This window comes from Onychostoma macrolepis, chromosome 05, assembly GCF_012432095.1.
Source record: "Onychostoma macrolepis isolate SWU-2019 chromosome 05, ASM1243209v1, whole genome shotgun sequence".
NCBI classification, from domain to species: domain Eukaryota; kingdom Metazoa; phylum Chordata; class Actinopteri; order Cypriniformes; family Cyprinidae; genus Onychostoma; species Onychostoma macrolepis.
The window spans coordinates 29,456,736-29,478,757 of NC_081159.1; the positions used below are offsets into that span (position 1 = coordinate 29,456,736).

At 36.7% G+C, this 22,022-nt stretch overlaps 1 protein-coding gene across 1 annotated transcript in view; it reads left to right on the forward strand.

Moving 5' to 3' along the window:
- The first annotated feature begins 1,852 nt into the window (after positions 1–1,852).
- Positions 1,853–22,022, forward strand: part of grk1b (G protein-coupled receptor kinase 1 b) — a 34,701-nt gene continuing 14,531 nt past the window's right edge. Inside the window, exons 1-5 of the mRNA XM_058775312.1 lie at positions 1,853–2,095; positions 4,238–4,938; positions 6,022–6,149; positions 15,489–15,646; positions 15,750–15,833. Of these exons, the coding sequence (XP_058631295.1) occupies positions 4,240–4,938; positions 6,022–6,149; positions 15,489–15,646; positions 15,750–15,833 (1,069 nt within the window). The 5' untranslated portion in view covers positions 1,853–2,095; positions 4,238–4,239. The remainder of the gene's footprint in view (positions 2,096–4,237; positions 4,939–6,021; positions 6,150–15,488; positions 15,647–15,749; positions 15,834–22,022) is intronic.

Consider the following 22,022-nt stretch of genomic DNA (forward strand, 5'->3'; position numbering starts at 1 on the left):
ATAATGTCCTATTAGTACATTTTGAAATGAACATTAACATAACAAATTACTAATTTTAATGCTTGCTTTATAAGTACTGTGTAATGAACCTTGGTGCTGTATTTTTTGTTGGCAATTTGACATGCAGTTTTCATAAGCTACACACTTGGCCCACCCAGTTTTATGTAGGCCCACCCACTTAAACATTTCTGGCTAAGCTAGTGATCCAAACACGGCCCATTATAAGATTTCTAACAGAGGCAGTCAGATTTAGATTTTTTATCTGTTGGTATTTGATAGAATCCATGATGCCATGCATCTGAACAAGATGTTCAGGACCTCTGACAGAAAAACAGGCCCACAACATTAAAGATCCAGCAGTATTATTTAACCGTGGACTTTTTTTTTTATCCCTGTTTGTACTAAACTCATCTGGTGGGTTTGCTGCCAAAAAGCTCTTTTTTCAGTTTCGTCTGACCATAGAAGCCAGTGCCATTTGAATTTGCTGGAGTGTTTTTGGATGAATGAGGAAAATTTTCCTTGAAACCCTCCCGAACAACATGTGGTTTCTGACCCCAAGACTCAGCTAATCTCTACAATTCTCCAGCTGTGATCCTTGGAGAGTCTTTAGCCACTCAAACTCTCCTCTTAACCGTGCATTAGGACGATATAGACACAAGTCCTCTTCCAGGCATATTTTTAACATCTTTAGTTGATTGGAACCTCTTATTTATTACCCTGATGGTGGAAATGAGGATTTTCAATGCTTTAACTCTATACAGCCACTTTCTATTTTGTGATGCTCAACAATCTTGTTCTGCTCATCAGAACTATATTCTTAGGGTTTACTCCTTGTGATGGATGATTAAGGAAATTTGGCCTTTGTGTTCCTCATATTTATAATCCTGTGGAACAGGATGTCATGGCTGGACAATTTCATGGTAAATTTCATGACAGTTTAAAGGTTGAATTTAACATATATTTATTTTTTTTTTTTCTGCGAATTAATAATTGTTAATATTATAGCCTACTGCCTAGTGTTTTGTTGAGGAATGAATCATTCACGTAGTTTCATTTATAAATGAAAACACAACACTCTCATTTATCATCACGCACTGGCATAAATAGCCTACAATCATAAAGTATTGGCATAATTGTCGGGCATTTACAGTATTTGCAAAATATATGGTAGCAAATAGCATAATTATACATAACGCTAATTAGGTAAAGCGATACACGAATTAAAAGGGGAAATAATAAAATATTATATTTATATGAAATAAATATTAAAATATAGCCCTAACAAGTTAATATAACCTAATAATAATAATAATATACAAATATTAAATGAAATGTTTAATGTTTATAAAAATGTTTTATCCATCTCTGATCATCCCGAGTTGCTATGGTCACGTAGGTTTGTTTACGCATTAAACTCGTGGCCACGAGAAATGGATGTCGTTCCCTCAACATAGCATCTCGAGGCCACAACATAATATCACATTCCCACGACAAAACTAAGTGAACCGAAGACGGCCCCTCTCGGGCACCGTACAAATTAGATTTTTGAACATGAAAAATTTACCGAGGTCCGAACCTCTGTGACCTAGCTGGCTACGGGCCTGATAGCATGCATCAGTTTTGATTCTGAATGGCAGATAAAGATGGAGTTACAGTAGTTAATGCATCCTTATTAGCAGGGGCTTGCTGCTCGTGCAGTGCCCTTTTGATAACTGATCTGACCCACAGCAGACTTATGCTAATAGAATGCAACAAGTCTCTTTCCATTCTAATCCACAGACCATAATCCACATAGGCTAATGAACTATCAGTTTGGATTTCAGATAGACTGTAAGCTCCTCCTCACTCTCCGCACTTATTTTCAGAGTGAGAGTGAAACTGGGGAGGGAGAGGAAGAATGAGGAAAGCCACTGAATGATGTTCTCTGGAGGCAGGTGTACCAGCAGGCAATCTGAGTTTTACAATGCTTGCTGAAGGAGGGAGGATTTTACCTGGTCTGTGCAGTTCTGAGACCGACGGGCCCATCTTTTGGAGATTTTAATCCACAATTCTTTGTCACAGAGATTCTACAAAAGGGACAGTTACAAAAATAAAGGTAGGGACATTAAAGACTAGTTATTTACAGTAGTGTAATATTTTGTGTTTGTGTGTGTATATTGTGCAGGTGTAGCTGCAAGATTTGGTCATAATATTAGTAGAGACATATCACAACCTATGCATATGCATGGTGTTTTTTTTTGCTTGCACAGTGAAATTGCAGTGTTTTTTATGTTCTCTATATGTTCTCTTTTGTCTTTTGCACAATGATTAAAAATGTCTGACATTACCAAATATGAAAATAAGGCGTTTAACAATAAATAGCAAAGAAACATACATATAAATAGACACAGAAGCATAAAATAGTACATTATACAATAGTGTCTTAACTTTTATAGAGAGATGTCTCTAAATACCCAAATCTATGCTCATGTGTTTATGCAATATATTTTAGGTATTAATTATTAATAAACTGATAATACAAGTAAAATTATTATTATTAATATAAAACTACATTTTTTTCTGTCATTCATTGGGGATTTTTCCTGTCAGAGAAGTATATGCTACTAATAATGTTATTTTTGGGTGTCACTATTTGAAAGAACTTGTCCTTGCAACAGGACATTCACAGATATATTATATGTGTGGTAATTTGTATTAGTTAATAATTACACAATAATGACATTGTGTGAATTTAATGTTTAAAAACAGTCAGGAATGTGTCAGGACCTCTGGCATGGGACAGTCAAGTTACTTTTCACACTATATGACTTTTTAATTAATTCTTTTAAAATAATTAAATTCTCAATTTTAAGTCTCTACCTAGTTTGTATGTATCTCTAATGCACAATCATTTGCCCATTCATTTTGCTTTTTTTTCAGCTTTTTGTACAAAGTTTTAACCAAGAATAAAAATAATGGAATATCCATTGGAATGATTTTTATAGGATACATTTAGGCATAGGTCTTGGCAAAATGATGCAAATCCTGAATTTTTTACATATCACTGATTATACTGTTTTAAAATATTAAACATCAATAAACAAAAAGTCAACTTGTCAGGTTGCACACAGTCCACTAAAACATATTTCACACCATGCAGAGGAGAGTAAAATAACTTTAACCTGACTTAGTAGTATTTTAGCAAATAAGACAAAGGCTAAGCTAAAGACCTAGTTCAGGCTTGCACTACATTCACAGCTTTAAGTTTGGCAACAACATTAAAGGTGAGCATTAATTGGATGAGAAAGTATCAAAGTCTTTGAGACTCAGCCAATCTGAGCAACAGGCCTATTATTTAGCACTATTGTCTGTGAGAATGAATCCTGTAAGAATGATTACCCACACCCAAAGTGAACAGGAAGCAGGCCCTTTTAATGTTATGACATAGTACAGTGCAATACAGCTGTCCATGGTCTCAATGAAAAATAAAAGATGAATCTTGAAGGAATTTTCTGGGTTAAATACTATGGCCGCTATGGACAGCATGCTGTTGATTACCATGAAAAAATCCCAGAGTATTTCCATCGACATTATGAAGTACGCTTGTGACAAAGGCTTAAGAGGAGTCATTGTATTAATAAATGGCAGACAGCAACGAAGCAGGTCACACTACAAGATAAACAGACCTAGAAATATATTCCCACCTCTAAAGATCAGTTTAGACAGCTTTAGAAACATTTTTTATTGAATTATTCGTGTCAGTTTTTTAACAAAAAATATGAGCTTAACATTTCTTCATTCTTCTTCTTTTTTTATTTCTGCTTTTGAACCCTCAAGTAGACTTGCCCCATAGACTTCCATTGTAAGTGCAAATGATTTTCTGTGGTAAATGGCAGCATGCCATAGAGGTTGCTTTTGCATTTAACCTGGCACAGTCCTTTAAGGGTAGCACTTCTTTATAGAACTTCTGAGTAGATAAAAGGGAGATTATTACTTCTCGTTTAGCAGATAAGCATTTGTGAAGACAAGCCATGCTCTTAACCCCATTGACATGTCAATAGACAGTTGTTGGATGTTAAGTTTGTGGTTGATCCTTACTTGACATAAAGGCTGAGGCCACCATGAAAATAGGCAAGACCTCAAAACAGTAAGGCTAATGCTATATAAAAGACAATTGTAAAATATATTACTAATAAGCAGTAGATTTATGCTCAATATATAGAAGAATAACTCCTCTCTTTATCTTTGAATTTCTCAGACATGGATATTGGAGGTTTGGAGACTGTGGTGGCCAACTCGGCTTATGTGTCAGCACGCGGGAGTATAGACAACGCTGCCGCAGCAACTATGCGTGACAAAAAATACCGCACCAAGCTCAACCTGCCACACATCAGACAATGTGAACATATGAAGACTACGGTGGATTCTTCCTTTGACAGTATGTGTGTACGCCAACCGATTGGTAAGCGCCTCTTTCAGCAATACCTTGAAAGTGAACCTGCTCACAAGAATCCTGTAGATTTGTGGAAAGATATTCAAGACTACAACGTTGCCCAGGAAAATGACAGAGCTAAGAAAGCACAAAAGATGGTCAACAAATACTATGAGTCTTCCTCCGAGAACTTCTGTGACTTCTTGGGGGACAAAGCTGTGAGCAGGGTGAAAGAGGACTACAAGAACATTCGAGGAGATCTGTTTAAAGAAAGCGAACAGCAGCTCCTTATCCACCTGGAAACTAAAGCTCTCAATGGCTTCAAGGACAGCATGTATTTTCTGCGTTACATACAGTTTAAATGGCTGGAGAGCCAGCCTGTTACTGAAGATTGGTTCATGGATTTCAGAGTGCTTGGGAAAGGCGGATTTGGTGAGGTCCATGCTTGCCAAATGAAGGCGACAGGGAAGATGTATGCTAACAAGAAACTGAACAAGAAGAGGTTGAAGAAACGTAAAGGTTATGATGTAAGGGAGAGAGCTAGTTTATCAGTAGATAAAATTATGCTTGATGCAAACCTTATTTAGTTTGATCCAGTGTCCAATCTTAGCTTTGATACAGCAGACCTCAAGTCCCGATTAATATGGATATCCCAAAACTGTATATCCATATTAAGTGGAGCAATTACTTTTTGGGAATTTGGTGACATTTCTTCACCACATAGTAGGTAAAAGAGCAATTTGGAAAAAGGGGAAGAGACACATTGAGACATGAGATTAGATTAACCTGAGAACATGGTATTAAGCAGCTCTAATCATAGTGTATTGGCTCAGTGCAAAGAGGCTTGCAGGCTCTGCTTGATACTCCACAAAGCAGCTCAGCTGCAACTGAGAAGCAAAAAGACAGATAAGGAAAAAGAAGAGGAATCCTTAAGGGTTAAAAGAAGAGAAAATAATAGATTTCATTTGGAACTTGGCACTAATGTCTACCTCAAAACAGAAAGGAGAAAAGCAGTGAAAACTAGAGAAACAAGAGGAGCTAACCTACTTGCCTATAAAGGCATTAGCAGGGTAAATGGAATTAACCTCTTGCTAACATTTATAGTCTCATCTGAGAACTGCTTATACTTTCTTGCTTGGAAATGCATCTCTTTCTCATCACCAATTTTCTTGCTTATGATTGGCAGATTTCAAAAGCATTCTAAGACTCAAAAACAACAAATGTCTGATTGTATATAAACTCCCTAGTTGCATAAATATAAGCTTTTTAATGAATAAATGAGAAAAGCAAGGTAAGTGGTCAACAAACTCCTCTTAAAGAAATGATTTTAGGACTTTAGTTTTTGCTGATCATGTAAGATATTGTGCATATGGTCTTTGTCTGAAGAAGCAATAGCAACTGTTCTAGTCCTTATGGTAAATCAACTTTCTATTTAGTAGTACCAAAGACTATAGAATACCCTTAAAGAGACTTTGGTAGTACCCATCCCTTTTTAAGAACTTTTTACCAACATGCATAACTAAATGTGGCCACTAATTTTCAAGATCTTTTTCTTTTACCTCATTTTCCCTTGTCTGTTTTAATTTTTCTTATTTCTTTGTTTCTCGTAGGGTGCTATTATTGAGAAGCGCATCCTGGCTAAAGTGCACAGTCGTTTCATTGTGACCCTGGCCTATGCTTTCCAGACCAAAAACGACCTCTGCCTGGTCATGACCATCATGAATGGTGGAGACCTCAGGTGTTACTTATATCTCTTTATTTAAATAAATATGTGTGCGTGTGTGTGTGTGTGGCCGTTTGTCAATATGCGTTCTTGTCTGTACTTGTGTTCTTGTGAAACGTCATCAGTCGTCGCCCAAGTACTGTTCCAATTTAAAGTTCACATCCAGCCAGGTACAGTTCAAATACCCGGATGTGTTCTTGCTCCACCCCCTTTATCAAGGATGCATCCAGAGGTGACTTTGCAAATTTGAGGCAGCCAGGTATCCCAGAATGCATTTCGCACCAATCAGCAAGCGTTAATGGCGGAGGGGAAAACCTCAAAATATTACTGTTATTGTGTCATGAAATACCGTTCTAAGAGTATTTCAGGCGAGAATGTAGGTGTTTAAAACTCAAATCTACGGTTTATTTATAGAGATAGCGCCTATTTGAAAATTTGTTTCGCCGATTTCGGAGACGCGAGCTCCACGCGATCACCGGGTGCTCAATGCTCATGTATCCGCCGAGAGCAGCCTCACCGCGGCTAGTCCTTCTGACATTTGCCGCTGGGTCTGATGTCTCTGTAGTGGTTAAACATGAGGTAAAATTCGTTATGGGTAAATCTAACAGACAATCTTTAGTCTCACGAATCTATTATTTCTTCCAGGTCATATCGTTTTGGCTGAGCACAAAGTTATGTTTCATAAATTATTTATTTATTAATCGTAATACAGCGCTTTGTTAAGGTGACTGAATTGTTTGCTTTTGTCTTTATTTCCTATTACATAAGTCTCTTATACTTTATACTTTTATGATGGCTATATTGTTCATTAAAACTGTCATTTAACAAAAAAGGCAGAGTTGTGCTTGTCATATTTCATTTTATTATACATAGTGAGAGTATATGTGCACATATTAAACCACGTATTAATGTTTTATATTTTTAAAATGAAAATGAAAAGAGGGTTGTATCTTATATTTTGAAGAAAATGAATAGGCAGTGGTGTTTGATATCATTTCGTTTTATTGTAATGTGTGTATGCGTTTACATTTTTGTGGCTATTAATATTTTAAATGAAACAGAAAAGAGGCAACGCTGTTTGATATATTTCGTTTCACTGTAATATGTGCGTTCCCTGAACTACATTTTTTGCGGCTATTAATATGATTACATGTAAACAAAAAGAGGCAGTGGTGTTTAATATCGTATTTCGTCGTATTGTAATACAGTGTAGATAACTTAAGCCCAATTTATACTTCTGCGTCGGACCTACACCGTAGCCTACGCAGAGACACACAGGCCTGCGCCGTAACCTACGCCATACCTGACGTGCACCTCTACCAAATTAACAGCGCATCAATTCTACCTGGACCGCAAGCGCAGTGATTGGTCCGCTAGAACCCCTCCCTCCGTATCCCTCCGAGTTTTATGTGCGTTTATAGGCCCTTTCGCACCGCAGGAACCTTTTCATAGTACCCGAACTACTTGTGGAACTACCCACTTTTTGGCGTGTTCGCACCGCGGGAACTAGGAACTGTTTTAGTTCCCGGAACTTCGTTTGGAGGAACTAATTAGCTCCTACCTCAGAGTAGGGTCTAAAACAGTTCCATAGGAACTATGGAACGCTGATCGGCTAAACGCGTATGAAAACGCCCTCACCCGCCATGATTTAAAACGCCGTGTAAACACATACTGTGTAAACATCGCATCAAGTTATATTTCGCAAGAATGGAGAACAGTGATAGTGAAGGCTCTTTTGAACTCCTTTCCGATCTTTCAATCGCTTGACGTATAAGTTACGTCGACATTCCATGTCCATTATTGTGAACCCTGCAAGACACAACAAAAACACAGCTCCGATCACAGCGTCCTCCATCCTCCTGTTGTTAACGTTGTTCTTCTTTAATTGTTTTCATTGTTGAACGCCGCGCACAAATGATGTCGCTGTCGACCGGCTTACGTCACTTCTTAGTACCCACTGTCGGTGCGAATGCAACCCTTTAAATGGTATTGGGAAATAGTTCGCGCAAAATCGTCCCAGTACTTTAATACTGTACTTTTAGTTCTGGAACTAAAGCGGTGCGAAAGGGGCTTATGAGCACTGTAATAGGGGATGGGGGCGTGACGTCACTGCTCTAGCGCCGCGGTGGCTGATGGGAAAAATCGCCATTTTGTAAGGCCACTTGTTGTGACGCGCCAAGGAAGTTGTCATATGGATGTGTTTTAAATAGGATACAAAAATTGAATAAACTGTAAATCAACATATTAAAGTTATTCAACAAAACATTATTTAGTCAAGAGCAGTGAGGGATTTCCTCTGTCTTTTGTTGTTTGATTAACATTGATGACAGACGGCACAGCTTTATTAGGCTGCTGTCAACTGTTTCACGGATCCAATACTTATACATATGCGTTCACAACATAAGACAAACCCGAAAATGCTTATGAGGATACTCGACAGGACGACCATTTTGACGTTATTTTGTGTGTATTTGTCCACTTAAGCGCAACAAGCTTTGTTTGTTTGTTCGCAGCGCGCGCTTTGGATGTGACTGCAGCGCACAGAAAAGCGCCTCTGGAGCGCATGAGTACCGAAAGACTTAAAAAGACGTGCAAATAATACATTTCTGTGACGATGCAACAATGACCGATTAGGCAATTGACGATTCTGTCAGCTGTAGCGAAACTCGAGCTAAAGTCTTGTATCGCAGCGTGCAGCATCACAGATGCGCCGATGTGAAGAGAAGGTCAAAGAGAGAAGACGCAGTACAGCTGAATCACTCACGCTGTTTTCAAATGACTGGTTGTGAGAATTTATTTACTCATCTAACCTACACGCTATATTGAATAAATGTTTTGCAGGAATTTCCCTCATTTTAAAGTCGAAAGCTGTGGGAATATATGCGCAATCCCACACCGAAATTCAGGACCTGATTAAGCATAATTCTACTGTACATAGAATTGTGAAACATGACTTTTCCAAAACTTTCTGGGTTTATTTATTTTTCCAAAACTTTACAGGCCTGGAAATTGTTGTTTTAAAAGTCCATGACTTTTCCAGGTTTTTCGTGACCGTATATGACCCCTGAATGTGACGATCGGGTGCGGTTATCTAAATCAGACAAAAATATAGGTGCGGGTGGTTGGCCATCTTTTCCAGGTACCGTGTTTTCTTGCGTCCGGTAGAAGTTTGTCTCTGTATAGTACATTTCGTTCTTTTAATCGACTTTTCAACATTGTTTTTCGTGTGGTTGTTTTAAGTCTCGCCCGATGTGGCCTCACAATCAGTGTTGCCAAACCCCTCCCTCAGAAAATCTCTAGAACCACCCTCAAAAGTCTCCATTTTTCAAAAAAGTCGCCAAATATGAAAAGAAAGTAAATACAGGTAAATTTGGTAAAGGTAAAGGAAAGTAAATATATATCTACTTTACAAATGATGACAGTATAAAAAATAACAAAAGATGAAGTAGGCCTATAACAAAAAAAATCTGAAGTGAAATTAAGAAATGCTTAGGTCTACTTGTAACTCTACTGGACGCATTTGAATCAGTAAATTCTGAATCACAAATTCCAAGTATGGGTCACTTTCTTTTCTTTTTTCTTTTCTATTACTACAAAGTAAGTGCAAAATACTGCATCGCAGCACACATGACACGATGATGCACTGTGTCTCTCAGTATCTGGCTGACATGATTGTGCATGAATTGTGGCATAACTTTTGTGTCTGTGGTTAAAACAAGATGTTCATGCACTGATGTAATCATATTTTTTCTCCACCATCTTGATGCTTATAATGAAATGGTGGTGTGTGTCATCATGTCTGAATGGCAGATGTACTGATGTGTGTTCACTGCGCAGACTCATTAGGCGCGTTCCACTTTAAGCGGCGCTGCGCAGAATGGTCAGTGTATGACATCAAAGTACCGCGAGAGCGATAAGAGAGCAGACGGATCCTATGCATTCAAATCGCTCTCGCGGTACTTTGATGTCACTGACCATTCTGCGCAGCGCCGCTTAAAGTCGAACGCACCTATTGGCATGATTGAGAGCAAACGTGAGAGGTCACGGGCCTAAGGTGTGGCCAAGTAAAAATTAAAATCTCCAAAATCGCTATTTTTATTTAAATATAGCTAAAATAGCTCCTTGTCGCAAAAAATCAGTACAAGTCGCAGCAACAATGAGAAAGTAGCTAAATTTGGCGACAAAATCCCCAAATTGGCAACACTGCTCACAATATGGCGGCGCTCTCTTGTTTACGTCCCAGAATGCACTGCGCAGTGACGTCTGTTTGCCAAGCTCTATATAGTTTAATGTTACACCTTCTTATTTAAAATAAAACAAAGCAAAGAACAAGTGTCTTATCATTTATTATACTACACAGCATTATACTAGTTGTCCGCGACAAACAATGTTGATCTGCCGTACACGTCCTTGTGGAGATTGAAAGAATGCCATCTTCTCCTGTTCCGTTGTTGTCTCCTTTTTGTAGTTTTAAATAATGATTTAATGATTTGATATTTATTTACCGCCGTCACGGCTTTGCTTCTCCGACGAGCCGCTTCTTCTTCGGCTTTTGCCGTGGTACTGTGGGTTCACAAGCAACATGCCCGTGGACACTACAGACTAGCGGTCCGCATGTGTATGATGACGCAGAAGTATAAATTAAAACCGACACACAGTTTACGGCGTAGGTCCGACGCAGAAGTATAAATTGGGCTTTAGGCGAGCTGACTGACGTTATCAAGTATGCTGCTATTCCATTTGCAGAATTACCGGAGTCCGCAGCACTCCCGAGTCGAACTTGCGAAGTCCGAACTTTGCGTACTTGGTATTGAGAAACGGCCTGTGTGTGTCTGTACCGGTCTGTACTTGTACAATATCTTTCTGAGAGCCAGTTTGAGTTTTAAATCATTGTGGTTAGGACTAAGAAAGTAAAGTGAGAATATTTTGTCTGGCTCTCAAGCCCCACTTTAAAAAGCTGTTTTAGGGTGAAGGTTAGGTAACACTTTATAATAACTTTAATTAATAAATCATTAACAAATATTATATTATGCTTAACAGTTCATTAGTTTTTATATGTATTTACATAACTAGAAATATGAGATAATGTGCTTCTTAATCTTCACTAATGTACTTATTAAACATTACCTAATGATTAAAAATATTATTTAAAAAAATCTTCAAATGAATTTGACAGATGGTTTACAATGAGTAAAAGCTTCATTAATAAATCATTAACATCATTATAGAATGCTTAATGGGTCAATAGTTAAATCTTACAAATGTCACTAGTCTTTTCATATGCTCATGCACTTTTTTAAAAATTTACAAATGATTTTAACAGAAATTATACAATGATTAAGAACTTAAATGTACCTTTGAATGCTAACAAATGTCATTAAACTTCAGTTCACATATTACCTGATGTTTTTTTTTTTTTTACATTTAAAAATGTTTACAAAAACAAATTAGCTTAATTAGTAATTTTAAGCACTTCAAAAACCATTCATGTTAAAGGGATCCCCGGGTATTAAGACATGTATAGCTTAATATAACGTAATGATTTAAATATGTAGTAGAAAACCCATGGAAATGTATGTTATTTTTTTTAAAAATCGACATTGTTTTTGGACTATGGGGGGCGCCATTATTTTTTGTGCACACAGTACATTCTGCATCGATGACGTCAAATGGTTGCACTCGGTGAACTACTGGCGCTTTTTACCGCAACACAACTCAGAAAATAAAATACTCATACGATACCACATTGTGTGTCTTTTGGTTGTAATTTTCAGTCGAAGGGCAACAAAAGAAGCGATGTAAGACTTCTTTGCTTTCCTAGCGATAAGAAGAGGAGAAAAGAATGGGAAGATGCCTGTGGACGAATAAAACTTCCTAAAGACCCGCTTCTTTTTTCTCTCCACTTTAGCCCTGATGCCTTTGATTCTTTTAGTTGACCACAGCTACTGAAAGAGCTTACAAACGGCTGACACAAGAAACACTAGATGCCATCTGTTAGGATGTAAACATGCCGACGCCAATCATGATGCGCGGCCGCTGGAGGAGTTTCTCAGCGCAGATTTCCCTCGAGATCCGGGGCGTTTAGACTCCTTGTCGGGAAAAATCGATGGTACAGCATTTGGTTTAAACCCACACTTATATCTATCGCCACCTGTAAGCTCTCTCAGTAGCTGTGGTCATCATATCAGTATTTTATTTTCCTAGTTGTCTATTCCGAGTTGTGATGTGGTAAAAATAGCAACAGGTAGCGCTATAGTAGCTCACAGAGTGCAACCATTTTACGTCATCAGAATAATGGCACCCCCCATAGTTCAAAATATGTATAAAACGATGTGATTTTAAAAAAAAATAAATCTTTAATGGGTTTTCTACTACATATTTCAGTAAGAGACATCATTTACGTTATATTAAGCCATACAAGTCTTAATACCCAGGGATCCATTTAACATTATTCATTAACTCATAATCACCGTCTGTAAAGGTCATATATTTAGTCTTCGTTTTTATCAAAACAGACTGAACTGTGTTCCCTCACCCAACCTTTAAACTTACCCATACCACCGAACCTGTACCTAACCTTACCCGTATCCCACCCTCAATAGCAGTAACAGTGTTGTACATTAACAAAAGCTTTTAATTATTGTATAACATTTGTTAAAATTATTTGTAGTTTTATCAAGAAGTGCATGAATTGTGCATCGTATGAATTGAAAGTTTAATGGTGTTTGTAAGCATAATTTACATGACATAATGATCTGTTAATCATTAGGTAATGCTTATTAGTAAACATTAGTAAACAAAGTTTATTAGTAAACATTAACAAGAATATTATCTCACGCTTCTAGCTATTTGAACACCAATTAACTAATGATCTGTTAAGCATTATATAATGTTTGTTAATGTTTTATTAATGAAAGTTACTATAAAGTGTTACTCAAGGTTATAATTAGGTTGAGGTTAGAGTTTGGGTATAGGTTAGGGTTAGGCATTACATTGTGTCAGTGAATGTCCTCACAAAGATACCTGTACAAACGAGTGTGTGTGTGTGTGTAAAATGCCATAAACAGAAGCAGAATTCAAAACTGCATTCCATTTCTATTGATTTTTATTTTAGAATCTCACCAAACTTTGTAAGCCTGCACTTACAAAATATGTTGTGAACATTGAAATGGTACTTTGATTAAACTATTTGTGTACCATGGTAGAGTTGGGTCTAGCGATACAGCATGGCATTATTTTACACCAAGCAATATAGTCTACTTTCCAAATTTAGATGTTTCCGGTTTTGTGGTGACAGTTTTGTTCATTTTAATGGGAGTGTAGGCACTGAACATCTAGTGTGTTTACACAGGGGTGCAAAAATGGGGTATGCAGTATACACAGGGCATAAGGTCGCTGCACAAGGGGAGGCGCCATTTTGCCAAAATCATTCTGTAAAAATCTCCATTAATAAAATGTTATAAATAATCAAAAGCTTATTTGTCAAAAATAATGAAAGGACACATTTTATTTAACTTTGTTTAACATTTTACACAAGTTAAAAATGTATTTTATTATCAAGTAAGTATATATCAACAGCTACCACTCACAATCACATGACTGAAATGAATAGAGGGAAAGGGGTGCAGAACAGAAAAAGACAAAGGGAAAAAGAACAATGCATTAAAATAAAGTGAACAAACAGAGATTGATAGGCCTACACTCTAAAAAAAATTCTGGGTTAAATACGGACAAACCCAGCAATTGGGTTATTTTGACCCAGCGGTTGGGTTACTACCCAGAAGGTTGAGTTAAACATTTAACCCAGCATTTTTTAGAGTGTAAGCTTGACCTAAGCTTAACCTTTTTTCACTGTAAGTCATGAAGTTAATCAACAGTTAACATTGTTGTTTGAGAAGGCAAAGAGATTAACCAGAATATCAGTTCATTATCACTGTCCATTGGAAAAAAAAGTTTGTGAATGGGTGTTCGGGTAATATTCGAGTGAAACTGAGGAAATTGTTAACAGGGATGCAAACTATACTGTACCTTTTGCTGAAAATCGCTCATTTATTGGGTGATTCATGTAGTTCCGATGAGTTGCTAATGGATACATAAGTACAAAAAAAGTGCTGAAAATTTTATGTTTTTAGTGGGGGTTTTTTACGTTATAGTAGTGATTTTATAATGTGTAAATATAAATCCAAAAGAAAAACATATAGGCCACTTCTAGTCCTTCTGACCACTTTTCCATGAATTATCTCCATGAACAATAAAGTCAATTTTACATATAATGCTCTAAATTTATATAAAATATTTAAAAAATATTATTATTTTGAGACAAATAAATAAAACATACTTTAAATAAAAACATATGGGGATTCCAACACTGATTTTGCATTCAGCAAATGTGCGGTTGTGCCCCTCTAGGTACAGTGTAACTTGCAATTTACAATACAACTTGGTGCACCAACTGTGTGCAATTGCGCACATATTTCCTGTTTTATAATGGCCCAAAAAGTATTTAAGGCACAAGATGAAAAAATACCATAACATGATTATATAAAACATTGTTTATATAAACATTTTAGGTTGAATTTCCAGCAAAAATATCTATTTTGTAATATGAATTTTGGTAATACTACTGCCTATATCATAATTTAGTCATTGAAGGCACTTTATAGAACAAGCTTACAGAAAATAAAATATTTCGAATATAATATATATGAATTTCCAACGTAAAATATATGAAAAATAAAAAATATCCAAAATGTCCAAAAATCTGAAAATAAAATTGGCAATTAATTGTGTGTGCATGTATTAAGAATGCTTGCTGTGTGTCTATAAGAATTATAGCAGCTTTCCTCCTAATCCAACATAATCTGTGGAGATAATCTGAGCGGCAGCAATGATATTCTGGAGGTGTACTGTCTGTTTTCGTCACAACCTGATTTCTCTGGGCTCAGCTCACAAGGCTAGAAGGTCATGTGCATTTAATATTCTTGGAAAACAATTTGAAACCAATTTTAGATTTGTTCCAGTATCCACACAGTCATCACCTCAATACAAGTTCTTAGACTGAACACATAAGTAAAAAGATGATTTGATCAAGATGCAAGACCCCCAAAATAACTAGCTAATGGCTAGCTTAGACATACATGCATCTTGGGCCCACAATATCATAGAGACTTGAGGGTGGACTCTTTTGAGCAATTTGTCAGCAAGTTTCGGATGGATAAAAGCCACTTAATTTTCCTCTTCTGAAAAAAAAAAAAAAAAAAGTCAAAATCTATTCATATAAAAATATTATGCAGCCAGACCCTATTGACAGTATGGCCAAACTCTTAAACTCCATTCCTTGCTCTGAATTTCTAGATTCCATATGTATAATGTGGATGAGAAGAATCCAGGCTTTAATGAAAATAGAGCTTGTTATTACACGGCTCAGATCATCTGTGGGCTAGAGCATTTGCACCAGCACAGGATTGTGTACAGAGACCTCAAGCCAGAGAATGTCCTCTTAGATGATGCAGGTGAGAGACACACTGAAACACACTTAACTGCTTAACTGTTTGCCTCCCCACTTCACACTCCACTTTTTCTGAATGTTTTTTTTTTTTTTTATTATTATTTTAGGACATGTGCGTCTCTCTGATCTGGGGTTGGCTGTTGAATTACCACCAGGGAAAGATAAAACACAGGGATATGCTGGGACCCCAGGTCAGAGCCTTTTCAGTTAATTTACTCAAAAGTAATGTCTCTGTTTGCATGGAGCGTTTAAATTGAGGAAGAAAAATGAAGGGACCCCCCATAACAGCAAAATAATTAAACATTTGAAGTCCTGTTGTGAGTTTAAAAAAGAGGAAATGCTCATTTAATTTGCATTTCAGAAATGAATGACATTTTAAAATGTATTACAGTAGAAAACAGGACCGGAGTGGGACTCGTTTTCAGCCCTGGAGTTAGACTGGCCCATTTTGTTTTTTGTTTTCTTTTTTTTGTACTGGCCTTTTCAGTGCCGCCTTTGCGCTTTCTATTATCCATTTTTTATCTATTATTTTTTGCTCACATATCTCCAATAATTACTTTTTTTTTTTTTTTTTTGAGCAAAGTGTCAGGTTAGTCAAAAAATAATTACGTCATCATAGCCAATTAACTTCAGAAATTTATCTTATTCTTTAAGAAAATAGTGTTTATTCTTGTAGAAAATAAGTGTTTATTCTTTATGAAATTAAAGGACAGAATAATAGACGTTCCAAATATTTCTACTGTACCATAATGAAAGGCCTAAGTCTGCCTGCAGTTAAAAAGTCCTTAGAAATAATCACAATTGTTTTGCTTAACCTCTTTATGTACAATTATTCTAAAAAGAATTGTAATGACATACAAAAAATGTCTGAGTAAATTGTACCATTATAAAATTGTGACTTCACATTTTTATTTAGGAGGTGAAAATACTGTGAAATTACAAATGGCATGACATTTGAAAGTGTAACAACTGAAGGTCTTTGAAACGTTAGTCAATCAAGCATTTTTTTTAAACAATGGCATTTAAATTTTTGAACTAAAATATTATTGCAACCATATAGCTTTGAATGAATGAAAATGCATATTTTTCAATAATGAGGTCCAAGTTTAAAGGTGTAATAGGTGATTGTCTTCAGAAACATTTTTTTGTTATACTGGTTGAAAGTATCTTCACATCCCGATAGCAATTAAGTTAAGTGTATTTATATATTTCATGGAAGGCGTAGAGCCAATAAATGTTCTTCCAATCAAAACACTCCTTCAGAGCATTTTGATTGACTTTCCTACCTGCCTGTCAACATATGTATTTGCATACCTTTGCGCACCCAGTTCGCGCAGACAGGATACGTCATCAGCGCGATCACGTACGTAGTGCCTATGGGAAGCCAAACAACCCAAAAGTGGGACGAAACAGCGCGGTATTAAAAGGCTTGTTTGAGATGCGCCTCGCCTGAAATGTAGGCCAGAGTAGGCGGCTGCAGTGAGGGGGGGAGTGAAATAAGCGCAGTCAAGACTGACAGTTCTGCCCTCTCGAAGTGGAACAGATACCAACGAGATCAAAGACGGACATCGCGTTATTCTCACTCATATGCTGTGCTGCTGATAAACATGATAGCTATACTTTCAGTTCTGTTGCTTTTATATGAATATAAATATGATGAACAAGACACTCAAAGTGCTTGCTATTTAATTCCATAAGAAATGCATATTTATCATCCATTTCTACTTTAATACAAATATGTAGCCTATTTAAAATTGTTCTAGAAATATGACAACAATCACATATCTCACACAGATCGCACTGACATAGTGTTTGGGAACATTCATGCATAATTTAAATACATAATCGCATGAAATCAGATAAAAAAATAAAACATTTTTAGAAGAGAACGCAGCACCACGGTTGTCTGAACCAATGAGCATTAAGCTGTGTCATCAGTCAGTCGCTTCCCATCATGCTTTTGATCAGCGCAGTCGGTGGAGAGCAACTGCAAGCGACTGCTCAATACGACACAGCCGCCTCGCCGTCGCGAGAGTTTTTTTTGGCACACGTCAGCATGACATCAGAGCAAGGCGGACGTAACTCGGACACTTTTCTAACCTACATGAGCAAAATATGCGCAGAACCGATCACCGGTGATCACTGCGAGTTAACATAATGAAGATCAGTATTAAGTTATTACATTTCTTTTGCTTATTATCTTTTATATTACTACATTAACAGTTGTTTTAGCTACTCTGAAGCACATATAGGCTATATCTAGTAGCCACATGTTCAAAGCAGAAACTTCCATTGTCCTCTTAGAATTAAAAGGCTTTATGGTTTCATTCATCAAAGCATATTTTAAGTAAATTTTACGTTTAAGGATATTTGTGTACATTTGCTGGCCAAATGGGTGCCCTAAGCAGGATTGAATTGTTGTGCCCCCTCCCTCAAATATTATGGAAGTAAACAAAAATACCTACTATAGGGGTCGAAATAGAACTTTAATAAAATATAAAAGTAAATAAATAAATAAATTGTAATTAAATTGTATTATTTACAATTACAATTCATCTATATGTCATATAGCAGTGGTTCCCAACCACGATACAGGAGGCCCCCCAAAACTTCAAAAGTTTTTCAAAGGTTTTCCATGTCTCCTTAATCAAACACACCTGATTCAGATGATCAGCTCATTAGTAGAGACTCCAAGACCTGAAATGGGTGTGTCAGACAAAGGAGAGATGCAAAATGTGCAGTGTTGGGGGGCCTCCAGGAGCGTAGTTGGGAACCACTGATCTATAGCAAAAAGGTGGCCAAAAATGAGAGATTAAGCGGTTATTTGAATCAAATGTTGGGTCAATAGCCTATTAGACAAGGACTTGATCGTCCTGTAAGTGTAACTTTACAATTGTCAAGCAATTACCAGACCTTTCGTTCCCTTTGCAGGCATTTGTAATAACATGTAATGTTGATTAAAAAAAAACTACAACAAAAGAAAAAAAACAATGGATACCATCACAAAATTTGTGATGGTTTTACTGGTTATGGTAATTGGTCACCTTCTAAATCCTAATGGAATATGTCCCAAAACACACTACAGAATGTTTTTTAATGGTTAAAAGTTGATGGTTTGTAATGTTTGTAATGGTATTTGTGATTCATTTTTTCAGCAGGGTTGCCTCAATTTTTTTTATACAATGCATTTTAAGTCATTTTAAAGGCTGTTGTTGGCTTAGGTTTGTTTTTATAACCACAAAAATATTGTCTTAATACTTCTTTGTATATTATTATTTGAAGTAACAAAACCATGGTTAATTTGCGGTTCCCATGGCTACAAGAACCATGATGTATTTATTTATTTATTTTTTTATTCGTGTTAAAACCATGGCTAACTTTTGTAATTGAACATGGAAACTCAGAGAGAATGTTAGATGCGTTGGTGGTGGTGAAATTATTACCGACATTAAAACACGTTATTGACCTCACAGGATTTTGAATGTAGCCTACCTGAAAGTGACGCACGGGCTTCGTTTTCATCTTTTTTTTCCTTCTCTTGGCGCCGGATTGCTGATGTCTTTTCACTGGCATAGTTATCCATCAATTATGATCATTTGCATTCAGCCGCAAACATGAGGTGTGAGCGGTCGCGGGTGCGGAAATGGCGCGTCACTTTTTTTTTTTTTTTTTTTTGAGCAACTGGGATGGTGCCCCCCTGGGAGTTGGTGCCCTACGCAAACTGCGTACTCTGCGTATAGGGAGCGGCGGTACTGTTTGTGTAACTGTAGCATATGATTAGGCTATACTGAAAAAAAGAGTAAAATTTACTGATACTTTTCTGCCAGGACATTATCCATTAATTTTACCTTACTAAAATATGGAAATTAACAATGGTTTTATTATAGTAAAAGTGCAGTAACCATGGGCTGATTTTGACGGATTGATTGTCATTTGTTTAACTACAGTTGAACTACAAATAGCCTACCCAGATAGCAAATAGTAATTGAAACGATGTTAAATCAACATCCCGCTGTCAACGATAAAATCATTGAATCAACGTCGAACTCTGATGTTGATTCTTCATCATGTTGCACCCTCTATTATCATTGAAACAACGTTTAAATCATACCTATATCAACAGAATTTCAATGGTATTTCGATTACAATGGATATTGAAACAATGTTGAAATCCCAGCATATCAACAAAACTTCAATGGTGTTTTAGTATACCACAGGTTTAATCTGAAGGTCTGTAATTTTAATATAATATTAAAAACATTATTATTAGGCTATAATCCTGCTTTATCGACAGCCAGGATGGGCTAGCAAAATATAGAAAATAGAAACTATACCTTTAGGCTATAACCTAGACTAGCACAAATGACACCCCACGCATTCTTTAAAAATTAAACAATCATTTTTATTGTATTATTTCTTTTTTTTTTTTCTTTTAAAGTGCTAACTCCTGCTGCGTCTGTCTTCCAGCTCCTCCCGCTCGGTCTGGGGCGTAGCGCAGCCACTTCAGATGAGGCTTATTATACTAAAGACTTGCTTACTTGAAAAACGATGTGGATTAATGATCTGAAAAAAAGGACAAAAAGTAAATCACAGTGTCAGTAAACAGCAATTTAATTCAGAATCATCCACTGCCCTGAGTATTTCCCCACAAAGCAGATGATAACATGTTCTTTTAAACTGGGCTTGCAAAGGTTTTTCTAAAGACTGAACAATTTTTATTCATGAATAATGGACTCCGTTCACTATATTTAAGTACAAGATACCTATATCACGTCACATCACGTAATTTTCTGTCACATGTGCTATAATGTCTGAATGGAACATCCGTGACTGGTCGAGTGGCAGCTCCACCTGCCACGCAAAGATTTTACCCCCTCTCTCATCTTGCCATCTCATAGTTAGGTAAATCATTTTATATTTCTGGGTAGAAACGCATTTTTGTTGAGGCTGTATAAGACGGACTACATTCAAAGCACTTTTAAAAACTGCCCAATATGTTCATGGATGTATTCGAATTAAAGGGAGGCAAAGGATTAGCTTGCAGTGACATCTTTCATAAGGACAATTTATGAGGCCAAGTGACTCTAAAAAAAAAATCATGTTTATTATTTTATTAAATCAGAACTAATTGTTAACTCAACAAATTAAATATAAATAACTGGATACTTATAACTAATTAAATAGTAAATGTATTGATTAGAGTTACCATAGACAAAAGATTTTTCTGGTTGACTAAATTGCACATTAATTTCTGCTTAAATACTGGGTGCATGGAGGAATATGCATAAATCTCACCGCAAAAACAGGCTAATAAATTAACGAGGCATTTTAATTGTTTCTAAATGAAGTATGTGGGGCTAAGACGCCAGGCCTGGTTGTCAGGTGCTGTATAACAGCGCTTCCCCGCGCTCAGAAAAGGTGCAGAAGATCATCAAAAATCGTGATATCGCATAAGCACTAGTATAAAACGACTGTTATCATTTCTGAAAACAAACACAATGGAGTTACAAAACTGTATCGCACATCGCAGCCCTGCTCGAGGATTATTCATATTTTGGATTTGTAGGCTATTACGAGATGGTCTAATCGGCATTTCCAGTTAACGTTACAACTCGAGACAGTTCTGCATTGAATAATGTAAAGGTAAACCATGTCTTTTGTGTAATTCTGTCCCGCCGCTGCTGTGGGTAGAGCACTATGCTAGCGTTGGTTCCGCCGGTGTTCTCCGGCGGTCAGAAGAAATAGCGGTGCTGTGTTAATAGATTTCACGACACTAGCAATGGGTACAGACATGTATTTTGAGCTAGCTGTCACAAAAATAGACTGGACCAATGAGGTTTTGCTAACTTTATAACCTAGAAGAGATCAAGTACTTTTGGCAGATTTGTGACACAAAACAAAAATCTATTTCAGTGACTGCAGCATTGCGTCGGTTACTACATTAACCATCATGTTAACGATCAACCTAACAGTATTTGATTTGGTACAATTCATTCATATCGAACATTAAGCAAGCTTACCTGTACGCTTGTGCCAAGGTCCAGAAATGAGCTGTGTCCGGTGCAGTACGTTGGTGTTGATCTGCCGGTCAACCAAAAATCGATGTATTTTCAATCATATTTCCCAGTCAACTATATATCGATGCATTTTCAATCATATTTCCCGGTCAACTATATGCCGATGACTCTTCAACAACAGCGTCGTTTCCCGGTCAACTATAAATCAATGACTTTTCAACACATTCAGCGATCGCCCGGTAAACCAAATATCAATGCTTAATCAATCATAAAGATAACTATAGATCAATGTTGTTCCAATATTGTTGCCATCAACATTAATAACATCAGGTTTTCATCGATATGGTAATGGTGATTCAACAT